This window comes from Ranitomeya imitator, chromosome 4, assembly GCF_032444005.1.
Source record: "Ranitomeya imitator isolate aRanImi1 chromosome 4, aRanImi1.pri, whole genome shotgun sequence".
NCBI lineage: Eukaryota > Metazoa > Chordata > Amphibia > Anura > Dendrobatidae > Ranitomeya > Ranitomeya imitator.
Window position 1 is genome coordinate 719,134,597 of NC_091285.1, and position 27,146 is coordinate 719,161,742.

Below are 27,146 nucleotides of genomic sequence, written 5' to 3' on the forward strand. Positions count from 1 at the left end.
GTCAAACGTTTTCTGTAAGTCTTCACAAGGTTGCCACATACTGTTGTTGGTATGTTGGCCCATTCCTCCATGCAGATCTCCTCTAGAGCAGTGATGTTTTTGGCTTTTCGCTTGGCAACACGGACTTTCAACTCCCTCCAAAGGTTTTCTATAGGGTTGAGATCTGGAGACTGGCTAGGCCACTCCAGGACCTTGAAATGCTTCTTACGAAGCCACTCCTTCGTTGCCCTGGCGGTGTGCTTTGGATCATAGTCATGTTGAAAGACCCAGCCACGTTTCATCTTCAATGCCCTTGCTGATGGAAGGAGGTTTGCACTCAAAATCTCACGATACATGGCCCCATTCATTCTTTCATGTACCCGGATCAATCGTCCTGGCCCCTTTGCAGAGAAACAGCCCCAAAGCATGATGTTTCCACCACCATGCTTTACAGTAGGTATGGTGTTTGATGGATGCAACTCAGTATTCTTTTTCCTCCAAACACGACAAGTTGTGTTTCTACCAAACAGTTCCAGTTTGGTTTCATCAGACCATAGGACATTCTCCCAAAACTCCTCTGGATCATCCAAATGCTCTCTAGCAAACTTCAGACGGGCCCGGACATGTACTGGCTTAAGCAGTGGGACACATCTGGCACTGCAGGATCTGAGTCCATGGTGGCGTAGTGTGTTACTTATGGTAGGCCTTGTTACATTGGTCCCAGCTCTCTGCAGTTCATTCACTAGGTCCCCCCGCGTGGTTCTGGGATTTTTGCTCACCGTTCTTGTGATCATTCTGACCCCACGGGGTGGGATTTTGCGTGGAGCCCCAGATCGAGGGAGATTATCAGTGGTCTTGTATGTCTTCCATTTTCTAATTATTGCTCCCACTGTTGATTTCTTCACTCCAAGCTGGTTGGCTATTGCAGATTCACTCTTCCCAGCCTGGTGCAGGGCTACAATTTTGTTTCTGGTGTCCTTTGACAGCTCTTTGGTCTTCACCATAGTGGAGTTTGGAGTCAGACTGTTTGGGGGTGTGCACAGGTGTCTTTTTATACTGATAACAAGTTTAAACAGGTGCCATTACTACAGGTAATGAGTGGAGGAAAGAGGAGACTCTTAAAGAAGAAGTTACAGGTCTGTGAGAGCCAGAAATCTTGATTGTTTGTTTCTGACCAAATACTTATTTTCCACCATAATATGCAAATAAAATGATAAAAAAACAGACAATGTGATTTTCTGGATTTTTTTTTCTCAGTTTGTCTCCCATAGTTGAGGTCTACCTATGATGTAAATTACAGACGCCTCTCATCTTTTTAAGTGGTGGAACTTGCACTATTGCTGACTGACTAAATACTTTTTTGCCCCACTGTATATATATTGGTGTGTGTATATTCGTAGAAGGTACAACCTGGCGAGAAGTTTATACAGATGAGAGGTCCACACTGGATTTAGACTTGTGACTATACAATATGCACTGGTGATTATATGAACTTGACTTTTAGCCACAAGATGTGGACTAACGCCTTATGATGAGGCTTTTTACATTTACTGCCTTTCTTGCTCTTTATTTCAGTAGCCTGATAATGTAGAGTTGCAGCAAGCTATTTGCTTCTGTCTTTAGCTTCAGGGGTGTGGGTGTGACCCCATTACGGTTCCACATTAAACACATGTTAATGGATAGATAGTCTTATCTTAGGCGTGTCATGACACCCCTCTGACTGATCACTGGTGAAGAGTTGCTACAATGAATTATCCATCGTCATCGCACATCGTACTCCAGAATTCTTATAATATCCAGTATATTACTGAGAACCCCTGCCCCTCCCCCCACCCCAGTGCATCTCCTGGTATTTGCTGACTCTGTAATATATCTCACCGGATAAAAACCTTATGATCTACACTGTAATATACTGTAACTCACACACAGGTATATATATATATGTAGGTGTGTGTGCATGTTTCCTTGGTTTGTTTAACAAAATGCAAAGACAATGAGCAAAGTGAAATCCATATTTTAGTGTGATCGTCCTTTTCCTTCATCATTCCTTCTATGTACGCTTCCAAAATGTCATGGCTTTTGTAGGACTATAGTCGGGTGTAAGGCTACGTTCACACTAGCATTGTGCGCCGCTGCGTCGGCGACGCAACGCACGCAAAAACGCAGCAAAACGCACGCAAAAACGCTGCGTTTTGCGACGCATGCGTCGGTTTTTGCCGAAATTTGGACGCAAGAAACATGCAACTTGTTGCGATTTCTTGGTCCGACGCTAGCGGCAAAAAAGACGCATGTGTCGCACAACGCAACAGAAAAAAACGCATGCGTCCCCCATGTTAAATATAGGGGCGCATGACGCATGCGTCGCCGCTGCGTCGCCCGACGCAAACGAGCATAACGCTAGTGTGAACGTTACCTAAGAGCAACAAATGGGTGAGCAGCAGTCAATCTCTGCCACGAAGATGAGGTTATAGAAGACAGTTTCATGTCACAGGTCATAAATCATGGCAACACTGAGCACAGCAACATGATACAAGGTCTCTCCCAAGCAAATATTTCTTCCCAGAGTGGGAGGTTTCATGATGTGCAGTTCAAGCTCTTTTGAAGAAACGCTAAGAAATGAGAAACATGGAGGACCGTAAAAGCATCAGTCAGCCAAGAAAACTTAGACCAGCAGATGAGACACATCCTGAAGATGTCCAGCAGTGCCATCAGCTCAGGGCTGGCAGCGACCAGTGGGATCAGAAACACCATGTACTGTGTGGTGATGTCTGGCCAGAAGTTGTCAACATGAAAGAAATGTGGCCAAAAAGCCCAAACCTTCTACATGGAAACAAGAGCAAGTTACGCACCTCTGCACAAAAACATAGGACCAGGGAACATATAATGGCAGCAGGTCTCCAGACTAAGGAGTACAATATTCACCTTTAGCAGATGTAGATTGTTCCTGAAGGTGCAGAGAGCAGCACAATAATGAGGATCTTCAGAGCAGTGACACCCAGTGGAGGATCCAACAGGTCTAGGGCTGCAGTTCATCAGATGGAGATGTGGTTTTAGCCAAAATTAATGTTGTCTTCAAAGCTGAGAAATCCCGGCAGACACTGACCCACCATGTGATACCATCGGGAGGTGTCTGATCACCTCCAATTACACTCTGCAGCCAGACAACAACCCCCAACATCCAGCCAATATCATTAGGAACCAGGAGTCCTGAGCCCCAATCTCACATCATTTAGTTTGCCAGGGATCACATGAAGAGACAGAAGGATCCACACAAACCTCATACACAGGAAATCTGAGGGAAGTTCTCCAAGATGTTTGGCCCAACCTCCTGCCGAGATCCTCCATAACCTGTGTGCAAGTGATGAGAAGAAGTGATGGAGGTGTAGAGCGGTCACCAGTACTGACAATGGAGGCGTAGGGCATTCACCAGATACTGATGATAATGGCAAAGAGCAGTCACCAGATACTGACAATGGAGGCAAAGGGTGGTCACCAGATACTGACGATGATGGCAAAGGGTGATCACCAGATACTGATGATGGAGGCATAGAGTGGTCACCAGATACTGTTGATGGTGGTGAATGGCAGTCACCAGATTCTGATGATGGAGGTGTACGGCAGTCACCAGATACTGACGATGGTGGCAAAGGGCAGTCACCAGATACTGGTGATGGTGGTGAATGGCGGTCACCAGATACTGACGACGGGCGGACACCAGATATTGATGATGGTGGTTAATGGCGGTCACCAGATACTGATGATGGTGGCGAACGGCAGTCACCAGATACTGATGATGGTGGCAAGGCTTAGGGCAGTCACCAGATACTGATGATGGAGGCAAAGGGTGATCACCAAATACTGACGGTGGTGAAGGGTGGTCACCAGATACTAATGATGGTGGCAAGGCATAGGGTGTCACCAGATGTTAACGATGGTGGCAAAGCGCAGGCACTAAATATTGACGATGGAGGCAAAGGGTGGTCACCGTATACTGACGATGTTGGCAAAGGACGGTCAACAGGTACTGTTGATGGTGGCAAAGGGCAGTCACCAGATATTGATGATGGAGGCAAAGGGCGGTCACCAGATACTGACGATGGAGGCAAAGAGCAGTCATCAGATACTGACGATGGGTGCAAAGGGTTGTCACCAGATATGGATGATGATGGTGAATGGCAGTCACCAGATACTGACGATGGGCAGACACCAGATACTGTTAATGGAAACAACAGACGGTAACCAGATACTGATAATGGAGGTGAAGGGTGGTCCCCGGATATTGATGGTGTCAAAAGACGGTCACCAGCTACTGATGATGGTGGCGAGGCATAGGGCGGTCACCAGATACTAATGATGGAGGCAAAGGGCGGTCACCAGATACTGACGATGGTGGCGAAGGGTGGTCACCAGATACTGATGATGGTGGAGAGTGAAAAGGGGGTCTGAATACTTTCTGTACCCACTGTATTTTAATGCACACCTGAAACACACTGTTTCTATGTGTAGCATCATGGAAAAGTCTCAAGAAATCAGCCAATATAACAGGAAGAGAATTGTGGACTTGCACAAGTCTGGCTCATCCTTGGGTACAATTTCATGATACCTGAAGGTGCCTCTTTCATCTGTACAAACAATTGTACACAAGTACAAATGATGGGAATGTCCAGCTATCATACCACTCAGGAAGGAGACGGGGTTGGTGTCCCAGAGATAAATGTGCTTTGGTCCGACATGTGCATATCAACCCAAGGACAAAAGCAAAAGACTTTGTGAAGATAATGGCGGAAGCTGGTAAGAGCATGTCAACATCCACAGTGAAACGAGTACTGTATCAACATGGGTTGAAAGGCCACTCGGCCAGGAAGAAGCCATTACTCCAAAAGAAACATAAAAAAGCCAGATTAATGTTTGCAAATGCACACGGGAACAAAGACCTTAATTTTTGGAGTCCTGTGGTCTGATCAAACTAAAATGGAACTTTGTGGGCATAATGACCATCGTTATGTTTGGAGGAAAAAGGGAAAAGCTTGGAACCCTAAGAACACCCCACTGTGAAGCATGGTGGTGGCAGCGTCATGTTATTATTATTATTTATTTATATAGTGCCATTAGTTCTATGGTGCTGTACATGAGATAAGGGGTTACAGATAACGTTTACAGTAAACAGGTTTACAATGACAGACTGGTGCAGAGAGGAGAGGACCCTGTCCTTGCGGACTTACATTCTATGTTGTGGGGTTGTTTTCCTGCCCGAGGGACTGGTGTACTTCACAAAATAGATGACATCAGGAGAAAAGAAGATTATGTGACAATACTGAAGCAACATCGCAAGACATTAGCCAGAAAGTTAAATCTTGGGTGATAATGGGTCTTCCAAATGGACAATGACCCAAAGCATACTGCCAAAATGGTAACAAAGGGGCTTTAGGATAGCAAAGTCAATGTGTTGGAGCGGCCATCACAAAGCCCTGATCTCAATCCTATTGAAAATTTATGAACAAAGCTGAAAAGGCCAGTGCGGGTAAGGTGACCAACAAACCCGGACCAGTTACACCAGTTATGTCAGGAGGAACGGGCCCAAATTCCGACCAACTATTGTGAGAAGCTTGTGGAAGGAGATCCCAAACGTCTAACCCAAGTCATTCAGTGTAAGGACAACTGTACTAATGTAATGGATGGAAACTTCTGACTTTGGAGTAAGTAATACAAATGCCTTAAAACACTCTCTCTCTTATTATTCTGGCATTTGGCAAATATTAATAAATATGGTAATCCTAATCTTCTGGTTTCAACTGCATGTATATTATATAGCGAAAGATGGGGTCATTTACTTACAGTAATGGTGTCATAAGCAGATGACGACAGTCAGATGCCAATATATAATTTGGTCACTTATCTCTTGGGTGAATACGGTATCACCTGTGATAAATTCCAACATGCCAAACCTTGTTTCCCCGTGGAGCAGACACCAGGGCACAGCGGGTACCCAGCACTGCGCCCCTGGACAAATATTATTATCAAGTCAGGTCAAAAACCTACCTGGAGGTTCCTTCCGCCGTGGCTTCCTATAGCAGCTCCGTAGAGTGCCCATCCTCACCACATCCAGCACTCCAATAATACCATCTCCAATAATACTATGACTGGCACCACCATGATCAATATTCCTACCACTGGCACTGCAATGATGGTGACTAAATTCACTGGCACCAGAATGATGACTTGGGGGTGTCAACTGATAAAGCCGCTATCGTGGATGATCCAGTGGTTGTGGAACTGATCATGGTGGTGCCAGTGCTGGATGCTGTTATTACCTCTTACGACTAACACCACCGTGATAGAAGCTTCACCACAGGCAGACCAGTGATCACTTCTACTGTGTCCAGTTCTAGGCTCCACATTTTAAAAAAAGACATTGAAAACCTGGCGCAAGTTGAGGGAAGAGCGAACAGGATGGTGAGCGGACTGGAAAGTATGTCCTACGAGGAACGGTTACAGGATCTGGGAATGTTTAGCTTGTAATGAAGAAGGCTGAGAGGAGACTTAATAGCCGTCTCCAAATATCTGAAGGGATGACGCAGTGTACAGGGATCATCATTATTCTCATTTGCACATGGAAACACGAGAAGCGATGGAAGGAAAGTGAAAGGGAGAAGATACAGATTAGATATTAGAAAAAAACTTTGAAAGTCAGAGAGATCAATGAGTGGAACAGGCGGCCACGAGAGGTGGTGAGTTATAATTCAATGGAAGTCTTCACACAGAGGCTGGACAGACATCAGCTCCACCACTGGCACCACCATCACCTACAGTTGTGACCAAAAGTATTGACACCCCTGCAATTCTGTCAGATAATACTCAGATTCTTCCTGAAAATGATTGCAAACACAAATTCTTTGTTATTATCTTTATTTAATTTGTCTTAATTGAAAAAACACAAAATAGAATGAAGCAAAACATTGATCATTTCACACAAAACTCCAAAAATGGTCCAGACAAAAGTATTGGCACCCTCAGCCTAATACTTGGTGGCACAACCTTTAGCCAAAATAACTGCGACCAACCGCTGCCGGTAACCATCAATGAACTGCAGGGGTGTCAATACTTTTGGCCACAACTGTGTATCTGGTTTCAGAGCCCTGGCTTAGACTATGTTCCCTTTTCAGGTTCCCTCCTCTCCCATCTCTAGACTGGTGGAGTTGCCACCTAACAGTCGGTGTTTCGGAGATCACACATATTGGCACCGTACAATGGGAGTGGACTTCAGCTGGGTGGATCTACATGTGGGACACTCTGATATCTGACTCTTCTCTTGCTCTCTGCAGGTCATAAGATGGAGTCAGTGAGAAAGATAATCCACACCGCGGTAAGTGCAAGCTCCATGCAATACTGATCCAATAATATGTATGTGATAACATGTGCAGCTAATAACCTGTATATAACATATCCTCCTCTATATTAGATGCATGTATGTAATAGCCCATGTAACATCACCTGTATATAATATATCCAAATAATCCTCTATATATGATACATGTAATAGCCCATGTAACATCACCTGTATATAATATATCCAAATAATCCTCTATATATGATACATGTAATAACCCATGTAATATTACCTGTATATAATATATCCAAATAATCCTCTATATATGATACATGTATGAAATAACCCATGTAACATCACCTGTATATAATATATCCAAATAATTCTCTATATATGATACATGTACAGTGGGGCAAAAAAGTATTTAGTCAGTCAGCAATAGTGCAAGTTCCACCACTTAAAAAGATGAGAGGCGTCTGTAATTTACATCATAGGTAGACCTCAACTATGGGAGACAAACTGAGAAAAAAAAATCCAGAAAATCACATTGTCTGTTTTTTTAACATTTTATTTGCATATTATGGTGGAAAATAAGTATTTGGTCAGAAACAAACAATCAAGATTTCTGGCTCTCACAGACCTGTAACTTCTTCTTTAAGAGGCTCCTCTGTCCTCCACTCATTACCTGTAGTAATGGCACCTGTTTAAACTTGTTATCAGTATAAAAAGACACCTGTGCACACCCTCAAACAGTCTGACTCCAAACTCCACTATGGTGAAGACCAAAGAGCTGTCAAAGGACACCAGAAACAAAATTGTAGCCCTGCACCAGGCTGGGAAGACTGAATCTGCAATAGCCAACCAGCTTGGAGTGAAGAAATCAACAGTGGGAGCAATAATTAGAAAATGGAAGACATACAAGACCACTGATAATCTCCCTCGATCTGGGGCTCCACGCAAAATCCCACCCCGTGGGGTCAGAATGATCACAAGAACGGTGAGCAAAAATCCCAGAACCAAGCGGGGGGACCTAGTGAATGAACTGCAGAGAGCTGGGACCAATGTAACAAGGCCTACCATAAGTAACACACTACGCCACCATGGACTCAGATCCTCCAGTGCCAGACGTGTCCCACTGCTTAAGCCAGTACATGTCCGGGCCCGTCTGAAGTTTGCTAGAGAGCATTTGGATGATCCAGAGGAGTTTTGGGAGAATGTCCTATGGTCTGATGAAACCAAACTGGAACTGTTTGGTAGAAACACAACTTGTCGTGTTTGGAGGAAAAAGAATACTGAGTTGCATCCATCAAACACCATACCTACTGTAAAGCATGGTGGTGGAAACATCATGCTTTGGGGCTGTTTCTCTGCAAAGGGGCCAGGACGACTGATCCGGGTACATGAAAGAATGAATGGGGCCATGTATCGTGAGATTTTGAGTGCAAACCTCCTTCCATCAGCAAGGGCATTGAAGATGAAACGTGGCTGGGTCTTTCAACATGACAATGATCCAAAGCACACCGCCAGGGCAACGAAGGAGTGGCTTCGTAAGAAGCATTTCAAGGTCCTGGAGTGGCCTAGCCAGTCTCCAGATCTCAACCCTATAGAAAACCTTTGGAGGGAGTTGAAAGTCCGTGTTGCCAAGCGAAAAGCCAAAAACATCACAGCTCTAGAGGAGATCTGCATGGAGGAATGGGCCAACATACCAACAACAGTGTGTGGCAACCTTGTGAAGACTTACAGAAAACGTTTGACCTCTGTCATTGCCAACAAAGGATATATTACAAAGTATTGAGATGAAATTTTGTTTCTGACCAAATACTTATTTTCCACCATAATATGCAAATAAAATGTTAAAAAAACAGACAATGTGATTTTCTGGATTTTTTTTTCTCAGTTTGTCTCCCATAGTTGAGGTCTACCTATGATGTAAATTACAGACGCCTCTCATCTTTTTAAGTGGTGGAACTTGCACTATTGCTGACTGACTAAATACTTTTTTGCCCCACTGTATGTAATAACCCACGTAACATCACCTGTATATAATATATCCAAATAATCCTCTATATATGATACATGTATGTAATAGCCCATGCAACATCACCTGTATATAATATATCCATATCCTCCTCTATATATGATACATGTATGTAATAACCCATGTAACATCACCTGTATATAATATATCCAAATAAACCTCTATATATGATACATGTATGTAATAACCCATGTAACATCACCTGTATATAATATATTCAAATAATCATCTATATATGATACATGTATGTAATAGCCCATGTAATATTACCTGTATATAATATATCCAAATAATCATCTATATGTGATATATGTATGTAATAACCCATGCAACATCACCTGTATATAATATATTCAAATAATCATCTATATATGATACATGTATGTAATAGCCCATGTAATATTACCTGTATATAATATATCCAAATAAACCTCTATATATGATACATGTATGTAATAACCCATGTAACATCACCTGTATATAATATATCCAAATAATCCTCTATATATGATACATGTATGTAATAGCCCATGCAACATCACCTGTATATAATATATCCATATCCTCCTCTATATATGATACATGTATGTAATAACCCATGTAACATCACCTGTATATAATATATCCAAATAATCATCTATATATGATACATGTATGTAATAGCCCATGTAATATTACCTGTATATAATATATCCAAATAATCATCTATATGTGATATATGTATGTAATAACCCATGCAACATCACCTGTATATAATATATCCAAATAATCCTCTATATATGATACATGTATGTAATAGCCCATGCAACATCACCTGTATATAATATATCCATATCCTCCTCTATATATGATACATATATGTAATAACCCACGTAACATCACCTGTATATAATATATCCAAATAATCCTCTATATATGATACATGTATGTAATAGCTCATGCAACATCACCTGTATATAATATATCCATATCCTCCTCTATATATGATACATGTATGTAATAACCCATGTAACATCACCTGTATATAATATATCCAAATAATCCTCTATATATGATACATGTACGTAATAACCCATGTAACATCACCTGTATATAATATATCCATATCCTCCTCTATATATGATACATGTATGTAATAACCCATGTAATATTACCTGTATATAATATATCCAAATAATCATCTATATGTGATATATGTAATAGCCCATGTAACATCACCTGTATACAATATATCCAAATAATCCTCTATATAGGATACATGTAATAACCCATGTAATATTACCTGTATATAATATATCCAAATAATCCTCTATATATGATACATGTAATAACCCATGTAATATTACCTGTATATAATATATCCATATCCTGCTCTATATATGAAACATGTATGTAATAACCCATGTAACATCGCCTGTATATAATATATCCAAATAATCCTCTATATATGATACATGTATGTAATAACCCATGTAACATCACCTGTATATAATATATTCAAATAATCATCTATATATGATACATGTATGTAATAACCCATGTAATATTACCTGTATATAGTATATCCAAATAATCATCTATATGTGATATATGTAATAGCCCATGTAACATCACCTGTATACAATATATCCAAATAATCCTCTATATAGGATACATGTAATAACCCATGTAATATTACCTGTATATAATATATCCAAATAATCCTCTATATATGATACATGTAATAACCCATGTAATATTACCTGTATATAATATATCCATATCCTGCTCTATATATGAAACATGTATGTAATAACCCATGTAACATCGCCTGTATATAATATATCCAAATAATCCTCTATATATGATACATGTATGTAATAACCCATGTAATATTACCTGTATATAATATATCCAAATAATCCTCTATATATGATACATGATGTAATAACCCATGTAACATCACCTGTATATAATATATCCATATCCTTCTCTATATATGATACATGTATGTAATAACCCATGTAACATCACCTGTATATAATATATCCAAATAATCCTCTATATATGATGCATGTATGTAATAACCCATGTAACATCACCTGTATATAATATATCCAAATAATCCTCTATATATGATACATGTATGTAATAACCCATGTAACATCACCTGTATATAATATATCCATATTCTCCTCTATTTATGATACATGTATGTAATAACCCACGTAATATTACCTATATATAATATATCCATATCCTCCCCTATATATGATACATGTATGTAATAACCCATGTAATATTTATTACCTGTATATAATATATTCATATCCTCCCCTATATATGATACATATATGTAATAACCCATGTAATATTACCTGTATATAATATATCCATGTTCTCCCCTATATATGATACATATATGTAATAATCCATGTACTATTACCTGTCTATAATATATCCATATCCTCCTCTATATATGATACATGTATGTAATAACCCACGTAACATCACCTGTATATAATATATCCAAATAATCCTCTATATATGATACATGTATGTAATAGCCCATGCAACATCACCTGTATATAATATATCCATATCCTCCTCTATATATGATACATGTATGTAATAACCCATGTAACATCACCTGTATATAATATATCCAAATAATCCTCTATATATGATACATGTACGTAATAACCCATGTAACATCACCTGTATATAATATATCCATATCCTCCTCTATATATAATACATGTATGTAATAACCCATGTAATATTACCTGTATATAATATATCCAAATAATCATCTATATGTGATATATGTAATAGCCCATGTAACATCACCTGTATACAATATATCCAAATAATCCTCTATATAGGATACATGTAATAACCCATGTAATATTACCTGTATATAATATATCCAAATAATCCTCTATATATGATACATGTAATAACCCATGTAATATTACCTGTATATAATATATCCATATCCTGCTCTATATATGAAACATGTATGTAATAACCCATGTAACATCGCCTGTATATAATATATCCAAATAATCCTCTATATATGATACATGTATGTAATAACCCATGTAACATCACCTGTATATAATATATTCAAATAATCATCTATATATGATACATGTATGTAATAGCCCATGTAATATTACCTGTATATAATATATCCAAATAATCCTCTATATATGATACATGTAATAACCCATGTAACATCACCTGTATATAATATATCCAAATAATCCTCTATATATGATACATGTATGTAATAGCCCATGCAACATCACCTGTATATAATATATCCATATCCTCCTCTATATATGATACATGTATGTAATAACCCATGTAACATCACCTGTATATAATATATCCAAATAATCCTCTATATATGATACATGTATGTAATAGCCCATGCAACATCACCTGTATATAATATATCCATATCCTCCTCTATATATGATACATGTATGTAATAACCCATGTAACATCACCTGTATATAATATATCCAAATAAACCTCTATATATGATACATGTATGTAATAACCCATGTAACATCACCTGTATATAATATATCCAAATAAACCTCTATATATGATACATGTATGTAATAACCCATGTAACATCACCTGTATATAATATATCCAAATAATCCTCTATGTATGATACATGTACGTAATAACCCATGTAACATCACCTGTATGTAATATATCCATATCCTCCTCTATATATGATACATGTATGTAATAACCCATGTAATATTACCTGTATATAATATATCCAAATAATCATCTATATGTGATATATGTAATAGCCCATGTAACATCACCTGTATACAATATATCCAAATAATCCTCTATATAGGATACATGTAATAACCCATGTAACATCACCTGTATATAATATATCCATATCCTGCTCTATATATGAAACATGTATGTAATAACCCATGTAACATCGCCTGTATATAATATATCCAAATAATCCTCTATATATGATACATGTATGTAATAACCCATGTAACATCACCTGTATATAATATATCCAAATAAACCTCTATATATGATACATGTATGTAATAACCCATGTAACATCACCTGTATATAATATATTCAAATAATCATCTATATATGATACATGTATGTAATAGCCCATGTAATATTACCTGTATATAATATATCCATATCCTTCTCTATATATGATACATGTATGTAATAACCCATGTAACATCACCTGTATATAATATATCCAAATAATCCTCTATATATGATGCATGTATGTAATAACCCATGTAACATCACCTGTATATAATATATCCAAATAATCCTCTATATATGATACATGTATGTAATAACCCATGTAACATCACCTGTATATAATATATCCATATTCTCCTCTATTTATGATACATATATGCAATAACCCATGTAATATTACCTGTATATAATATATCCTCACCTATATATGATACATGTATGTAATAACCCATGTAATATTACCTATATATAATATATTCATATCCTCCCCTATATATGATACATGTATGTAATAACCCATGTAATATTTATTACCTGTATATAATATATTCATATCCTCCCCTATATATGATACATGTATGTAATAACCCATGTAATATTTATTACCTGTATATAATATATTCATATCCTCCCCTATATATGATACATGTATGTAATAACCCATGTAACATCACCTGTATATAATATATCCAAATACGTGTTGCCCCCCCTTCCCATTATGTAGGATGTCCTGGGTACATTACAGTTATATATGTTCCTTATCCTGATATAGATATGTTTCCCCATCCTGGGCCCTTCCTGGTGTATATATCTCCCATCTTGGTATATATAGTATATACCAGGTAGACATATATATACCAGGAAGGGCCCAGGATGGGGAAACATATTTTCTGGAACAATTTCAACGATGCTAGCACTTTCAGCTATGACTGTATGTCCTCCATCCCGGGTCCTCGTTACCATCCTGTATACATGTCCTCTGTCCTGGGCCCCATCCTGGTATACATGTCCCCTGTCCTGGGCCCCATCCTGGTATACATGTCCCCTGTCCTGGGCCCCATCCTGTATACATGTCCCCAGTCCTGGGCCCCATCCTGTATACATGTCCCTTGTCCTGGGCCCCATCCTGTATACATGTCCCTTGTCCTGGGCCCCATCCTGGTATACATGTCCCCTGTCCTGGGCCCCATCCTGTATACATGTCCCCAGTCCTGGGCCCCATCCTGGTATACATGTCCCCAGTCCTGGGCCCCATCCTGTATACATGTCCCTTGTCCTGGGCCCCATCCTGTATACATGTCCCTTGTCCTGGGCCCCATCCTGGTATACATGTCCTCTGTCCTGGGCCCCATCCTGTATACATGTCCCTTGTCCTGGGCCCCATCCTGGTATACATGTCCTCTGTCCTGGGCCCCATCCTGTATACATGTCCCCTGTCCTGGGCCCCATCCTGGTATACTTGTCCCCAGTCCTGGGCCCCATCCTGGTATACATGTCCTCTGTCCTCGGTCCCATCCTGGTATACATGTCCCCTGTCCAGGGCCCCATCCTGGTATACATGTCCCTTGTCCTGGGCCCCATCCTGGTATACATGTCCCCTGTCCTGGGCCCCATCCTGTATACATGTCCCCAGTCCTGGGCCCCATCCTGTATACATGTCCCTTGTCCTGGGCCCCATCCTGGTATACATGTCCTCTGTCCTGGGCCCCATCCTGGTATACTTGTCCCCAGTCCTGGGCCCCATCCTGGTATACATGTCCTCTGTCCTCGGTCCCATCCTGGTATACATGTCCCCTGTCCAGGGCCCCATCCTGTATACATGTCCCCTGTCCTGGGCCCCATCCTGTATACATGTCCCTTGTCCTGGGCCCCATCCTGGTATACATGTCCCCTGTCCTGGGCCCCATCCTGGTATACATGTCCCTTGTCCTGGGCCCCATCCTGGTATACATGTCCCCTGTCCTGGGCCCCATCCTGTATGCATGTCCCCTGTCCTGGGCCCCATCCTGTATACATGTCCCTTGTCCTGGACCCCATCCTGGTATACATGTCCCCTGTCCTGGGCCCCATCCTGTATACATGTCCCCTGTCCTGGGCCCCATCCTGTATACATGTCCCCTGTCCTGGGCCCCATCCTGGTATACATGTCCCTTGTCCTGGGCCCCATCCTGGTATACATGTCCCCTGTCCTGGGCCCCATCCTGTATACATGTCCCTTGTCCTGGGCCCCATCCTGGTATACATGTCCCCTGTCCTGGGCCCCATCCTGGTATACATGTCCCTTGTCCTGGGCCCCATCCTGGTATACATGTCCCCTGTCCTGGGCCCCATCCTGTATACATGTCCCCTGTCCTGGGCCCCATCCTGGTATACATGTCCCTTGTCCTGGGCCCCATCCTGGTATACATGTCCTCTGTCCTGGGCCCCATCCTGGTATACATGTCCCCTGTCCTGGACCCCATCCTGGTATACATGTCCCTTGTCCTGGGCCCCATCCTGGTATACATGTCCCTTGTCCTGGGCCCCATCCTGTATACATGTCCCTTGTCCTGGGCCCCATCCTGGTATACATGTCCCTTGTCCTGGGCCCCATCCTGTATACATGTCCCCTGTCCTGGGCCCCATCCTGGTATACATGTCCCTTGTCCTGGGCCCCATCCTGGTATACATGTCCCCTGTCCTGGGCCCCATCCTGTATACATGTCCCTTGTCCTGGGCCCCATCCTGGTATACATGTCCTCTGTCCTGGGCCCCATCCTGGTATACATGTCCTCTGTCCTGGGCCCCATCCTGGTATACATTTCCCCTGTCCTGGGCCCCATCCTGGTATACATGTCCCCTGTCCTGGGCCCCATCCTCGTATACATGTCCTCTGTCCTGGGCCCCATCCTGGTATACATGTCCCTTGTCCTGGGCCCCATCCTGGTATACATGTCCTCTGTCCTGGGCCCCATCCTGGTATACATGTCCCCTGTCCTGGGACCCATCCTGTATACATGTCCCTTGTCCTGGGCCCCATCCTGGTATACATGTCCCTTGTCCTGGGCCCCATCCTGGTATACATGTCCCCTGTCCTGGGCCCCATCCTGGTATACATGTCCCTTGTCCTGGGCCCCATCCTGGTATACATGTCCCCTGTCCTGGGCCCCATCCTGTATACATGTCCCTTGTCCTGGGCCCCATCCTGGTATACATGTCCCCTGTCCTGGGCCCCATCCTGGTATACATGTCCCCTGTCCTGGGCCCCATCCTGTATACATGTCCCTTGTCCTGGGCCCCATCCTGGTATACATGTCCCTTGTCCTGGGCCCCATCCTGGTATACATGTCCCCAGTCCTGGGCTCCATCCTGGTATACATGTCCTCTGTCCTGGGCCCCATCCTGGTATACATGTTCCTTGTCCTGGGCCCCATCCTGGTATACATGTTCCTTGTCCTGGGCCCCATCCTGGTATACATGTCCCCAGTCCTGGGCTCCATCCTGGTATACATGTCCTCTGTCCTGGACCCCATCCTGGTATACATGTCCCCAGTCCTGGACCCCATCCTGGTATACATGTTCCTTGTCCTGGGCCCCATCCTGGTATACATGTTCCTTGTCCTGGACCCCATCCTGGTATACATGTTCCTTGTCCTGGGCCCCATCCTGGTATACATGTTCCTTGTCCTGGGCCCCATCCTGGTATACATGTTCCTTGTCCTGGGCCCCATCCTGGTATACATGTTCCTTGTCCTGGACCCCATCCTGGTATACGTGTCCCCAGTCCTGGGCTCCATCCTGGTATACATGTTCCTTGTCCTAGGCTCCATCCTGGTATACATGTTCCTTGTCCTGGGCCCCATCCTGGTATACATGTTCTTTGTCCTGGGCCCCATCCTGGTATACGTGTCCCCAGTCCTGGGCCCCATCCTGGTATACATGTCCTCTGTCCTGGACCCCATCCTGGTATACATGTCCCCAGTCCTGGGCTCCATCCTGGTATACATGTCCCCAGTCCTGGGCTCCATCCTGGTATACATGTCCCCAGTCCTGGGCTCCATCCTGGTATACATGTCCCCAGTCCTGGGCTCCATCCTGGTATACATGTTCCTTGTCCTAGGCTCCATCCTGGTATACATGTCACCCACCTTGGAATGTGTCCCCGTCCTGGCATACATGTCCCCGTCAGCTGATGTCAGTGTGCTAACCCTGGACAGCGCATGATGTCACTGCCATGAGCCACCAGTCACGTGCACACTGACATCAGCTGCTGCCCTCTGATTGGCCCGGTGGCGTGTATCAAGGTGTAGAGACCCGGCGGGGGAAGGATATAGATCCAGCTGAAATATGGGCTGGTGTCAGCAGCATGGGCCCGGTCGCTCCCTCTGTGACCGCAGTTGTTACGACCCTGCCTGTATATAAGATATCTATATCCTTCCCTAAATAACACATGTATGCAATAGCCTGTGTAACTTATTACAAGTTTATAAGATATATATAACAAAAATAAAACATCCGGTCCTTAGAAGTTCTTATCTTAAAATTATTTAACAAAAACTAGGTCAAAATGTAAAAGCTGTGTGTGAAAAATTAAGTACACCCTGCCTGCTTCCATGAGCATTATGAGGGCAAGCAGCAGTCAGGGGCAGTCAATCAGATGCCCTGGATTACCTGTTTGTAAGTCTGAGACCCTCTATAAAAGCCGAAGTTCTGGCAGTTTGATGGTCTGGAGCATTCATCTGTGTGTTACCACAATGCCAAAGAGGGAAGACATCGGCAATGATCTTAGAGAAGCGATTGTTGGTGCCTATCAGACCGGAGTCCATCAGTCCACAGTGAGAAAGATGGAAAACTTTCAAGAGAGCTGAAAATCTTCCCAGGTGCGGAAGATTCAGCTAAATCACCCAAGGTATGCTCACAGAAACAACAAAGAACCTAAGAACTGCAGCTCAGACTCCAAAGTCCCAGACTCGTTGTCCAGGGTTATGATGGTACAATTAGAGAAGACTGAACATGTATGGCTTGTTTGGAAGTGTTACTGTCATGGGGCTACCGCAACAGAGAGGTTCCAGAGAACCGCAGCACTCTGAGCCTCGTTCACACACCATGAACAGAAGCTCTTCTCCTGAGTTCTGACCTGGCTGTCTTGTGCCAGCAGGGCAGGAGTTAAACCTTGTTACTGAAGGTGCTGATAGCTAGGTCTCTCAGCTGATTTGGCTTTGGTAATCTCCGCTCCTATATATACTCAGCTTTGTCTTCAACTGTTGTCAGTGATCAGTTCTGCTGCCTGGCTTGGAGGTTGAAGGAGCGTGGTATTAGGAGCTTGGAGGTTTGTTTACAGAGATTGGTGTCTGCTGTTTTGGTTGCATGTTAAACCTGTTTTCCTTCCTAGTTTTTTCATTCTCTTCCCTTCTCTGTGTTACCTCTGTGGTTGTGTGAGCATTTGGTGAGTTTGAGTCTTTTAGTTACCTTGTCTGAATACCCTGTTTATTGTTGTATTTATACACTGGCGCAGTCTTCCTCCCTGGGGGGGAGAGGGGGCCACTATAGGGCCTGCACAGGAGACAGGGATACGCTTGCGGCTCAGGCCTCCTAACCATCATAGGGACCCCTGAGATAAGGGAAAGCCAGGGCCCCTTATAGTGGCAGGGACAGGTGCGGGTCCCCGTACGCCGTCCTGCCCCTTATCGCCGTTATCGGCGTGACAGTATCACTGACCTATAAAATTTTCTTGGTCCAACATGGACCCTATTGCTGCTTTAGCTGGACAATTACAGCAGCTCAGTCTAGAGGTGGCTGACCTCTGCTCGGCGGTTGTACAGCGCACTCCAGTGGCCACTGCAGGGGTTGCTACACCTCCACAAGCTTCTCTGGAGCCTAAGATTGCATTACCTGACAGGTTCTCTGGGGGGCGTAACAAGTTTGTTACATTCAGGGAAGCCTGTAAATTATACTTTAAGTTGCGTCCTCACACTTCAGGTTCAGAGGAGCAGAGGGTTGGAATTATAGTATCACTTTTACAGGGTGATCCCCAGACCTGGGCTTTTTCACTTCCCAATGACGCTTTGCCGTTTCGGACTGTTGAGGAGTTTTTTCGAGCCTTAGGTCAAGTGTATGATGATCCTGACCGCGTCTCTCTCGCTGAGTCCACAATACGCCATCTTACACAGGGAGACCGGCCAGTAGGGGAGTACTGCTCTGAGTTTCAGAGATGGGCTACTGACACATTGTGGAATGACCCTGCACTCCGCAGTCAATTTTATCAGGGCCTATCTGATAAAATAAAAGATGCCTTCGCCCTACAGGAGACACCAACCACACTGGAGGCAGCTATGTCTCTTGCGATCCGTGTGGACTGCCGCCTGCACCAGAGACTTAATGAATCGCCGCTATTCAAGGGAAATTCAGATTTGGACTCACCAGAATCTGAGTCTCTAGGAGATCCTATGCAGTTGGGTGGCGCTTCTTGTTCTAAGGGGGCTGCAGTAATACGGCGTAAGGGAGGTGCATGTTTTTTTTGTGGCAGAAAGGGTCATTATGCGAATGTGTGTCCATCTAGAAGACAACCGCCGGAAAACTATTGAGCCCGGGTTGCAGGGAGGTTGGCAACTCGGGTGTACTGGGTTCCTTCATAGGTAAACCACAATTTTTCCTACCAGCCGAGATTCGTCGTGGTGAAAGTAGGCTCAATATCTCTGCCTTTCTGGACTCTGGGGTAGGGTTTAATTTAATTGATGCTGGGTTTGTTCAGGCACACGGGCTGTACCTTCACACTGAGCAACTTTACAACGAGAACGACAACGATCCGTGACGTTGCAGCGTCCTGGATAGCGATCTCGTTGTGTTTGACACGCAGCAGCAATCTGGATCCCGCTGTGACATCGCTGGTCGTAGCTAGAAGTCCGGAACTTTATTTGGTCGTCAGGTCGGCGTGTATCGTCATGTTTGACAGCAAAAGCAACGATGCCAGCATTGTTTTAACATGGAGCTAACAACCGGCGAGAACGATAAGTACGTCACTGGATCGCTCCTGCATCGTTCTGTTGTTGCCGTGTTTGACGTCTCTACAGCGACCTAAACAGCGACGCTGCAGCGATCGGCTCGTTGTCTATATCGCTGCAGCGTCGCTTAGTGTAATGGTACCTTAAGACTCAAGAGTTGTCTAGACTCATACCTATAATTGCCATTGATTCTGCACCTTTGAGCCAGGGGACTTTCACTCAGATCGTCCATGGGGTGAGCCTACAAATAGGGGTGTTGCACTTCGAGTCATTAGATTGTTATGTGTTGGGGGGTTTGCCGTCGCCTGTAGTACTCGGTTTACCATGGCTCACGTTACACAACCCGGTGTTAGACTGGCAGACTCGGGAGATTACTAGGTGGAGTGAGTTTTGTCAGGAACATTGCCTGGGTACTCGGCTGGCCGGGTTGAGTTCTCAGGTTTTGCCAGAGTTCATCTCCGATTTTGAGGATGTATTCTCTGAGGAGAGGAGTCGAGAGCTACCTCCACACCGTCCTTATGATTGCGCCATACCTCTCATTCCTGGTGCTAAACTGCCTAAGAGTAGGCTATACAACATCTCTGCCCCAGAGAGACAGGCCATGAAGGACTATATCACGGAGAGTCTGGCCATGGGTCATATCAGACCCTCGTCATCACCCATTGCTGCCGGGTTCTTCTTTGTAAAGAAGGACGGGGGTTTACGCCCATGCTTAGACGTCCGTGAATTGAATCAAATTACGGTTCGGGATTCTTTCCCGCTCCCACTTATTCCGGACCTCTTTAATAATATCGTGGGGGCTAAGTGGTTCTCCAAATTAGACCTCAGGGGGGCATATAATCTCATTCGGATGAAGGAGGGGGATGAATGGAAAACGGCGTTTAATACTCCAGAGGGACATTACGAGAACTTGGTTATGCCTTTTGGATTGTGTGGTGCTCCTGCGGTGTTCCAACGCTTTGTCAATGATATACTTAGTCATCTAATAGGTAGGTTTGTGGTGGTATATCTCGATGACATCTTAATTTATTCCCCTGACCTCGAGTCCCATCAGGTTCATGTAAGGCAGGTCCTTCAGGTACTCAGGGACAATATACTATTTGCGAAACTTGAGAAATGCATGTTCGCGGTCAAAGAGATTCCGTTTCTGGGTTATTTCTTATCCTCCACAGGATTTCGTATGGATCCGGCTAAGGTCAAGGCGGTCCTGGAGTGGGAGCGTCCTGAGGACCTTAAGGCCTTACAGAGGTTTTTAGGTTTTGCAAACTACTATCGCAAATTTATTAAAGACTTTTCAGTAGTAGCCAAACCTTTAACAGATATGGCCAAGAGAGGCACGGACTTCTCTGCCTGGTCCAGTGCGGCCGGTCAGGCTTTTGAGACTTTGAAGAAGTGTTTTTCCACTGCACCCATACTAATACAGCCTGACATCACGCAGCCATTTGTGGTAGAGGTGGATGCCTCTGAGGTGGGGGTGGGAGCTGTATTGTCACAGGGAATTTCTCCGAGTAAGTGGCGTCCATGTGCATTTTTCTCTAAAAAATTATCTCTTACTGAGAGGAATTATGATATTGGTAACAGGGAGCTGTTGGCAATTAAATGGGCATTTGATCACAGATCACAAAAATTCTGTTGTATTTGGAATCTGCAAAGCGTCTCACACCTAGGCAAGCAAGGTGCTCTCTGTTCTTTGCCAGGTTCAATTTCTACATTACGTATAGGCCGGGAAGCAAGAATGTCAAGGCCGATGCGTTATCCCGTTGTTTTCCAGGGGGTGGGGATAACTGTGAGCCAGGTCCTATACTGCAGAAGGGTGTAATTGTCGCTGTAATGAATTCGGATCTTGAGAGAGAGGTGGTAGAGGCGCAGGGGGACGCCCCAGCAGCCTGTCCTTTAGGTAAACTGTACGTTCTTCCTAATCTTCATCTTAAGGTCATCAACGAACATCATGATTCGGTTCTGGCCGGACACCCTGGAAGTAAGGTTACCTCGGACCTTCTGGCTCGGCATTTTTGGTGGTCTGGGGTAAATCATGATGTACAGGAATATGTCGCTGCCTGCAGTGTGTGTGCGCGTTCCAAGACGCCTCGTACTCGCCCGTCTGGGTCTCTCCAACCTCTGGAGATTCCCAATAGACCTTGGACCCATTTGTCAATAGATTTCATCACTGACTTACCGGTTTCTGAGGGTAATACTGTTATTTTTGTTGTAGTTGACAGATTTAGCAAGATGTCACGTTTTATTGCTCCTCCCGCGTTACCTAATGCCAAGACTCTGGCACAGATCTTTATCAAGGAGGTTGTGAGATTGCATGGTGTTCCTTCAGATATTGTATCAGACCGTGGGGTGCAGTTTATTTCTAAGTTTTGGAGGGCTTTTTGCAGCCGGTTGGGGATTCATTTGTCATTTTCTTCAGCTTTTCATCCTCAATCCTATGATCAAACAGAACGTATAAATCAAAATCTTGAAACTTATCTCAGGTGTTTCATTTCAGAAAATAAGGAGGACTGGGTTAAGTACTTACCGTTGGCAGAGTTTGCTATAAACAATCATACTCATGAGTCCACTGGTAAGTCCCTGTTTTTCGGGGCATATGGTTTTCATCCTCAATTCAGTTCATTTAATAGGAAGGATTCCTCGGGGGTGCCTGAAGAGGAGAGGTTTTCTTCGTCCATCACGTCCGTTTGGCAAGGGGTTCTTGATAAGTTAAAGAGGATGGGTTCCAGATATAAGAATGCGGCTGATCGGAGACGTATGAAAGGTCCGGACCGGTGTGTGGGTGATTGCGTGTGGTTGTCCTCAAAGAATATTAAGCTGAGAGTTCCCTCGTGGAAATTGGGCCCTAGGTTTATTGGCCCTTATAGGATTGTGGCCGTCGTCAATCCTGTTGCATTTCGGCTGGCTTTACCTCAGTCATTTAAGATCCATAATGTTTTTCATCGCTCCTTACTCAAGAGCTTTGTGGCGTCACCTAATCCATCACCTTTACCTCCCTCTCCGGTCCTTGTTGATGGAAATCTCGAGTTCCAGGTAGCCAGAGTCATAGATTCTCGATTTGTTCGCCGGTCTCTACAATATCTAGTACATTGGAAAGGGTACGGTCCTGAGGAGAGGATGTGGGTACCTGCAGCCGATGTCCATGCGGTTAGGTTACTCCGGGCATTTCATACAGCTCATCCTGAGAAACCTGGTCCTGAGGTTCCGGAGGTCCCTCATAGAAGGGGGGGTGCTGTCACGGGGCTCCGCGACAGAGAGGTTCCAAAGAACTGCAGCGCTCTGAGCCTCATTCACACACGATGAACAGAAGCTCTTCTCCTGAGTTCTGACCTGGCTGTCTTGTGCCAGCAGGGCAGGAGTTAAATCTTATTACTGAAGGTGCTGAGAGCTACGTCTCTCAGCTGATTAGGTTTTGGTAATCTCCGCTTCTATATAGACTCAGCTTTGTCTTCAACTGTTGTCAGTGATCAGTTCTGCTGCCTGGCTTGGAGGTTGAAGGAGAGTGGTGTCTTGGAGCTTGGAGGTTTATTTATAGAGATTGGTGTCTGCTGTTTTGGTTGCATGTTAAACCTGTTTTCCTTCCTAGTTTTTTCATTCTCTTCCCTTCTCTGTGTTACCTCTGTGGTTGTGTGAGCATTTTGTGAGTTTGAGTCTTTTAGTTACCTTGTCTGTATACCCTGTTTATTGTTGTATTTATACACTGGTGCAGTCTTCCTCCCTGGGGGGGAGAGGGGGCCACTATAGGGCCTGCACATTAGACAGGGATACGCAGGATGCTCAGGCCTCCTAACCATCATAGTTACCCCTGAGATAAGGGAAAGCCAGGGCCCCTTATAGTGGCAGGGACAGGTGCGGGTCCCCGTACGCCGTCCTGCCCCTTATTGCCGTTATCGGCGTGACAGTTGCCATGGACAATGGAAATCGTAAGAAAGTGATTTTTTTAAAAGGTGGTTCTACAAGTTATAGACTCAAGAGGTGTGCTTACTTAGCCACACACTGCTCCTGCATTTTGGCTTAGGATTTGTTAAATAATGACTTGATGTAATTTATATCTTAGTAACATAGTAACATAGTAACATAGTTAGTAAGGCCGAAAAAAGACATTTGTCCATCCAGTTCAGCCTATATTCCATCATAATAAATCCCCAGATCTACGTCCTTCTACAGAACCTAATAATTGTATGATACAATATTGTTCTGCTCCAGGAAGACATCCAGGCCTCTCTTGAACCCCTCGACTGAGTTCGCCATCACCACCTCCTCAGGCAAGCAATTCCAGATTCTCACTGCCCTAACAGTAAAGAATCCTCTTCTATGTTGGTGGAAAAACCTTCTCTCCTCCAGACGCAAAGAATGCCCCCTTGTGCCCGTCACCTTCCTTGGTATAAACAGATCCTCAGCGAGATATTTGTATTGTCCCCTTATATACTTATACATGGTTATTAGATCGTTCTTGTAGTTACAGAAATGTCTGACCTTCTAAGATGATTATTACGTCCCGATGCGCAGCCAAAGAATTCACTGGGTGTACTCAGTTTTTCTCATGGCTGTAGGTGTCTGCCTGTACATATGATATATTTATGTAATGCCCCTTAACTCCTATGTGTTACGTGTCCACATTCTGACCTCCATCCAGAAATCATCAATAGACCCAAGGATTGGTATCTAGGGCACTGTTCGGTGCAGATACTTTTGCAATGCTCTGGTGCAGTATGTAATGTCTGTCCCTTGTACAGATGCCATCCCGGTCATATTCAGTCTATAGAGGGGTGGAAGAGGAAGACGAGGCTGAGCTTCATATAGAGAGCCCTCCATGTGACGACCAGAGGCCAAACCCAAAACTTCCCCGACTCTGGATCTCTCCCCAACACCAAAAACTCATCCTGGCCGTGATTCTGACAGCGTTCGTCGGTGAGTGATGTGTGCGGCGCATGCGCTCCCCTGGAGAGGGGGGGGCTGTCAAGGACGTCCACCGAGGACGCTGCACCCCGCATCTCACACCTTCTTTCTCGTCTCCTCCGCAGCTTTTCTCCTTGGATTTTTGGCCACTCGACGACCATGCGCAACGTGCGGCATCAATGGGGATGACTTCACGTCAGATGAGGCATCTCAGCAGGAAGAAAGTGAGCCCATAAAGATGGACTGGTCAGAGATCAAGGATCTATTCACCAAATATCTCACGGACGGGCAACAAATACAGCAGAAAATAAAGTGAGAACCAAGACCCCGCCCCCTGCAGGGTGATACATAGAGGAGGGGGCTGTGACCCCACCCCTCCAGGGTGATACAGAGAGGAAGGCACTGTGGCCCCGCCCCCTACAGGGTGATACAGAGAGGAAGGTGATGTGGCCCCGCCCCATACAGGGTGATACAGAGAGGAAGGCGCTGTGGCCCCGCCCCCTACAGGGTGATACAGAGAGGAAGGTGATGTGACCCCACCCTCTGCAGGGTGATACAGACAGGAAGGCGCTCTGACCCCACCCCCTGCAGGGTGATACAAAGAGGAAGGCACTGTGGCCCTGCCCCCTACAGGGTGATACAGAGAGGAAGGTGATGTGGCCCCGCCCCATACAGGGTTATACAGAGAGGAAGGCGCTGTGACCCCACCCTCTGCAGGGTGATACAGACAGGAAGGCGCTCTGACCCCACCCCCTGCAGGGTGATACAAAGAGGAAGGCACTGTGGCCCTGCCCCCTACAGGGTGATACAGAGAGGAAGGTGATGTGGCCCCGCCCCATACAGGGTTATACAGACAGGAAGGCGCTGTGACCCCACCCCCTGCAGGGTGATACAGAGAGGAAGGCGCTGTGGCCCCGCCCCCTACAGGGTGATACTGAGAGGAAGGTGATGTGACCCCACCCCCTGCAGGGTGATACAGAGAGGAAGGCGCTGTGGCCCCGCCCCCTGCAGTGTGATACAGAGAGGAAGGCGCTGTGACCCCGCCCCCTGCAGGGTGATACAGATAAGAGGGAGCTGTGACCCCACCCCCTGCAGGGTGATACAGAGAGGAAGGCACTGTGGCCCTGCCCTCTACAGGGTGATACAGATAAGAGGGAGCTGTGACCCCACCCCCTGCAGGGTGATACAGAGAGGAAGGCGCTGTGGCCCCGCCCCCTGCAGGGTGATACAGATAAGAGGGAGCTGTGACCCCACTCCCTGCAGGGTGATACAGATAAGAGGGAGCTGTGACCCCACCCTCTGCAGGGTAATACAGAGAGGAAGGCGCTGTGAACCCACCCCCTGCAGGGTGATACAGAGAGGAAGGCGCTGTGACCCCACCCTCTGCAGGGTGATAGAGAGGAAGGCGCTGTGAACCCACCCCCTGCAGGGTGATAGAGAGGAAAGCGCTGTGACCCCACCCCCTGCAGGGTGATACAGATAAGAGGGAGGTGTGACCCCGCCCCCTGCAGGGTGACAGAAGTAGAATCAGTATGTATGTGGCAGCGGTATGGCTGCAGTGTGGCCGTCTTCTCTCTCCTCACCCGCTGCTCTCAGTTTGGGCAGTGATCGCTCCCAGCTTTATAGCTGCTCCTCGTCTTCGGCTGTGCAGTCTCTGTAGCAGGCGTAGGCCGCTGGTCACACTCGGCCTCTTGTCACTCTTGCAGCCTCCTGTCTTCTGCGGCTCTGCTGCCATCCTCCACTAATAATTTCCATTGTGTCTTCTCTTTCTTGTCCCAGTCCTGATTCTTGCTCTGTGGCCTCGGTGCTTATCCCTCCCACTTGTCTCTGGACGGTCACATTCCCCTTTATTCCTCCAGAGCTGCTCATTATTGGTCATTATTCA

General features: G+C 44.7%; 1 protein-coding gene across 5 annotated transcripts in view; it reads left to right on the top strand.

Moving 5' to 3' along the window:
* TFR2 (transferrin receptor 2) overlaps window positions 1–27,146 on the top strand; it is a 221,272-nt gene that overhangs the window by 85,896 nt on the left and 108,230 nt on the right. For 2 of the 5 annotated variants that reach the window (XM_069767553.1, XM_069767552.1), the window contains exons 2-4: window positions 7,302–7,342; window positions 25,099–25,273; window positions 25,387–25,573. In XM_069767553.1, coding sequence (XP_069623654.1) covers window positions 7,310–7,342; window positions 25,099–25,273; window positions 25,387–25,573 — 395 coding nt within the window. In that variant the 5' untranslated portion in view covers window positions 7,302–7,309. Of the gene's footprint in view, window positions 1–7,285; window positions 7,343–25,098; window positions 25,274–25,386; window positions 25,574–27,146 lie in introns of those variants that run through there. The other 3 variants (XM_069767555.1, XM_069767554.1, XM_069767556.1) reach the window with 3 other exon arrangements.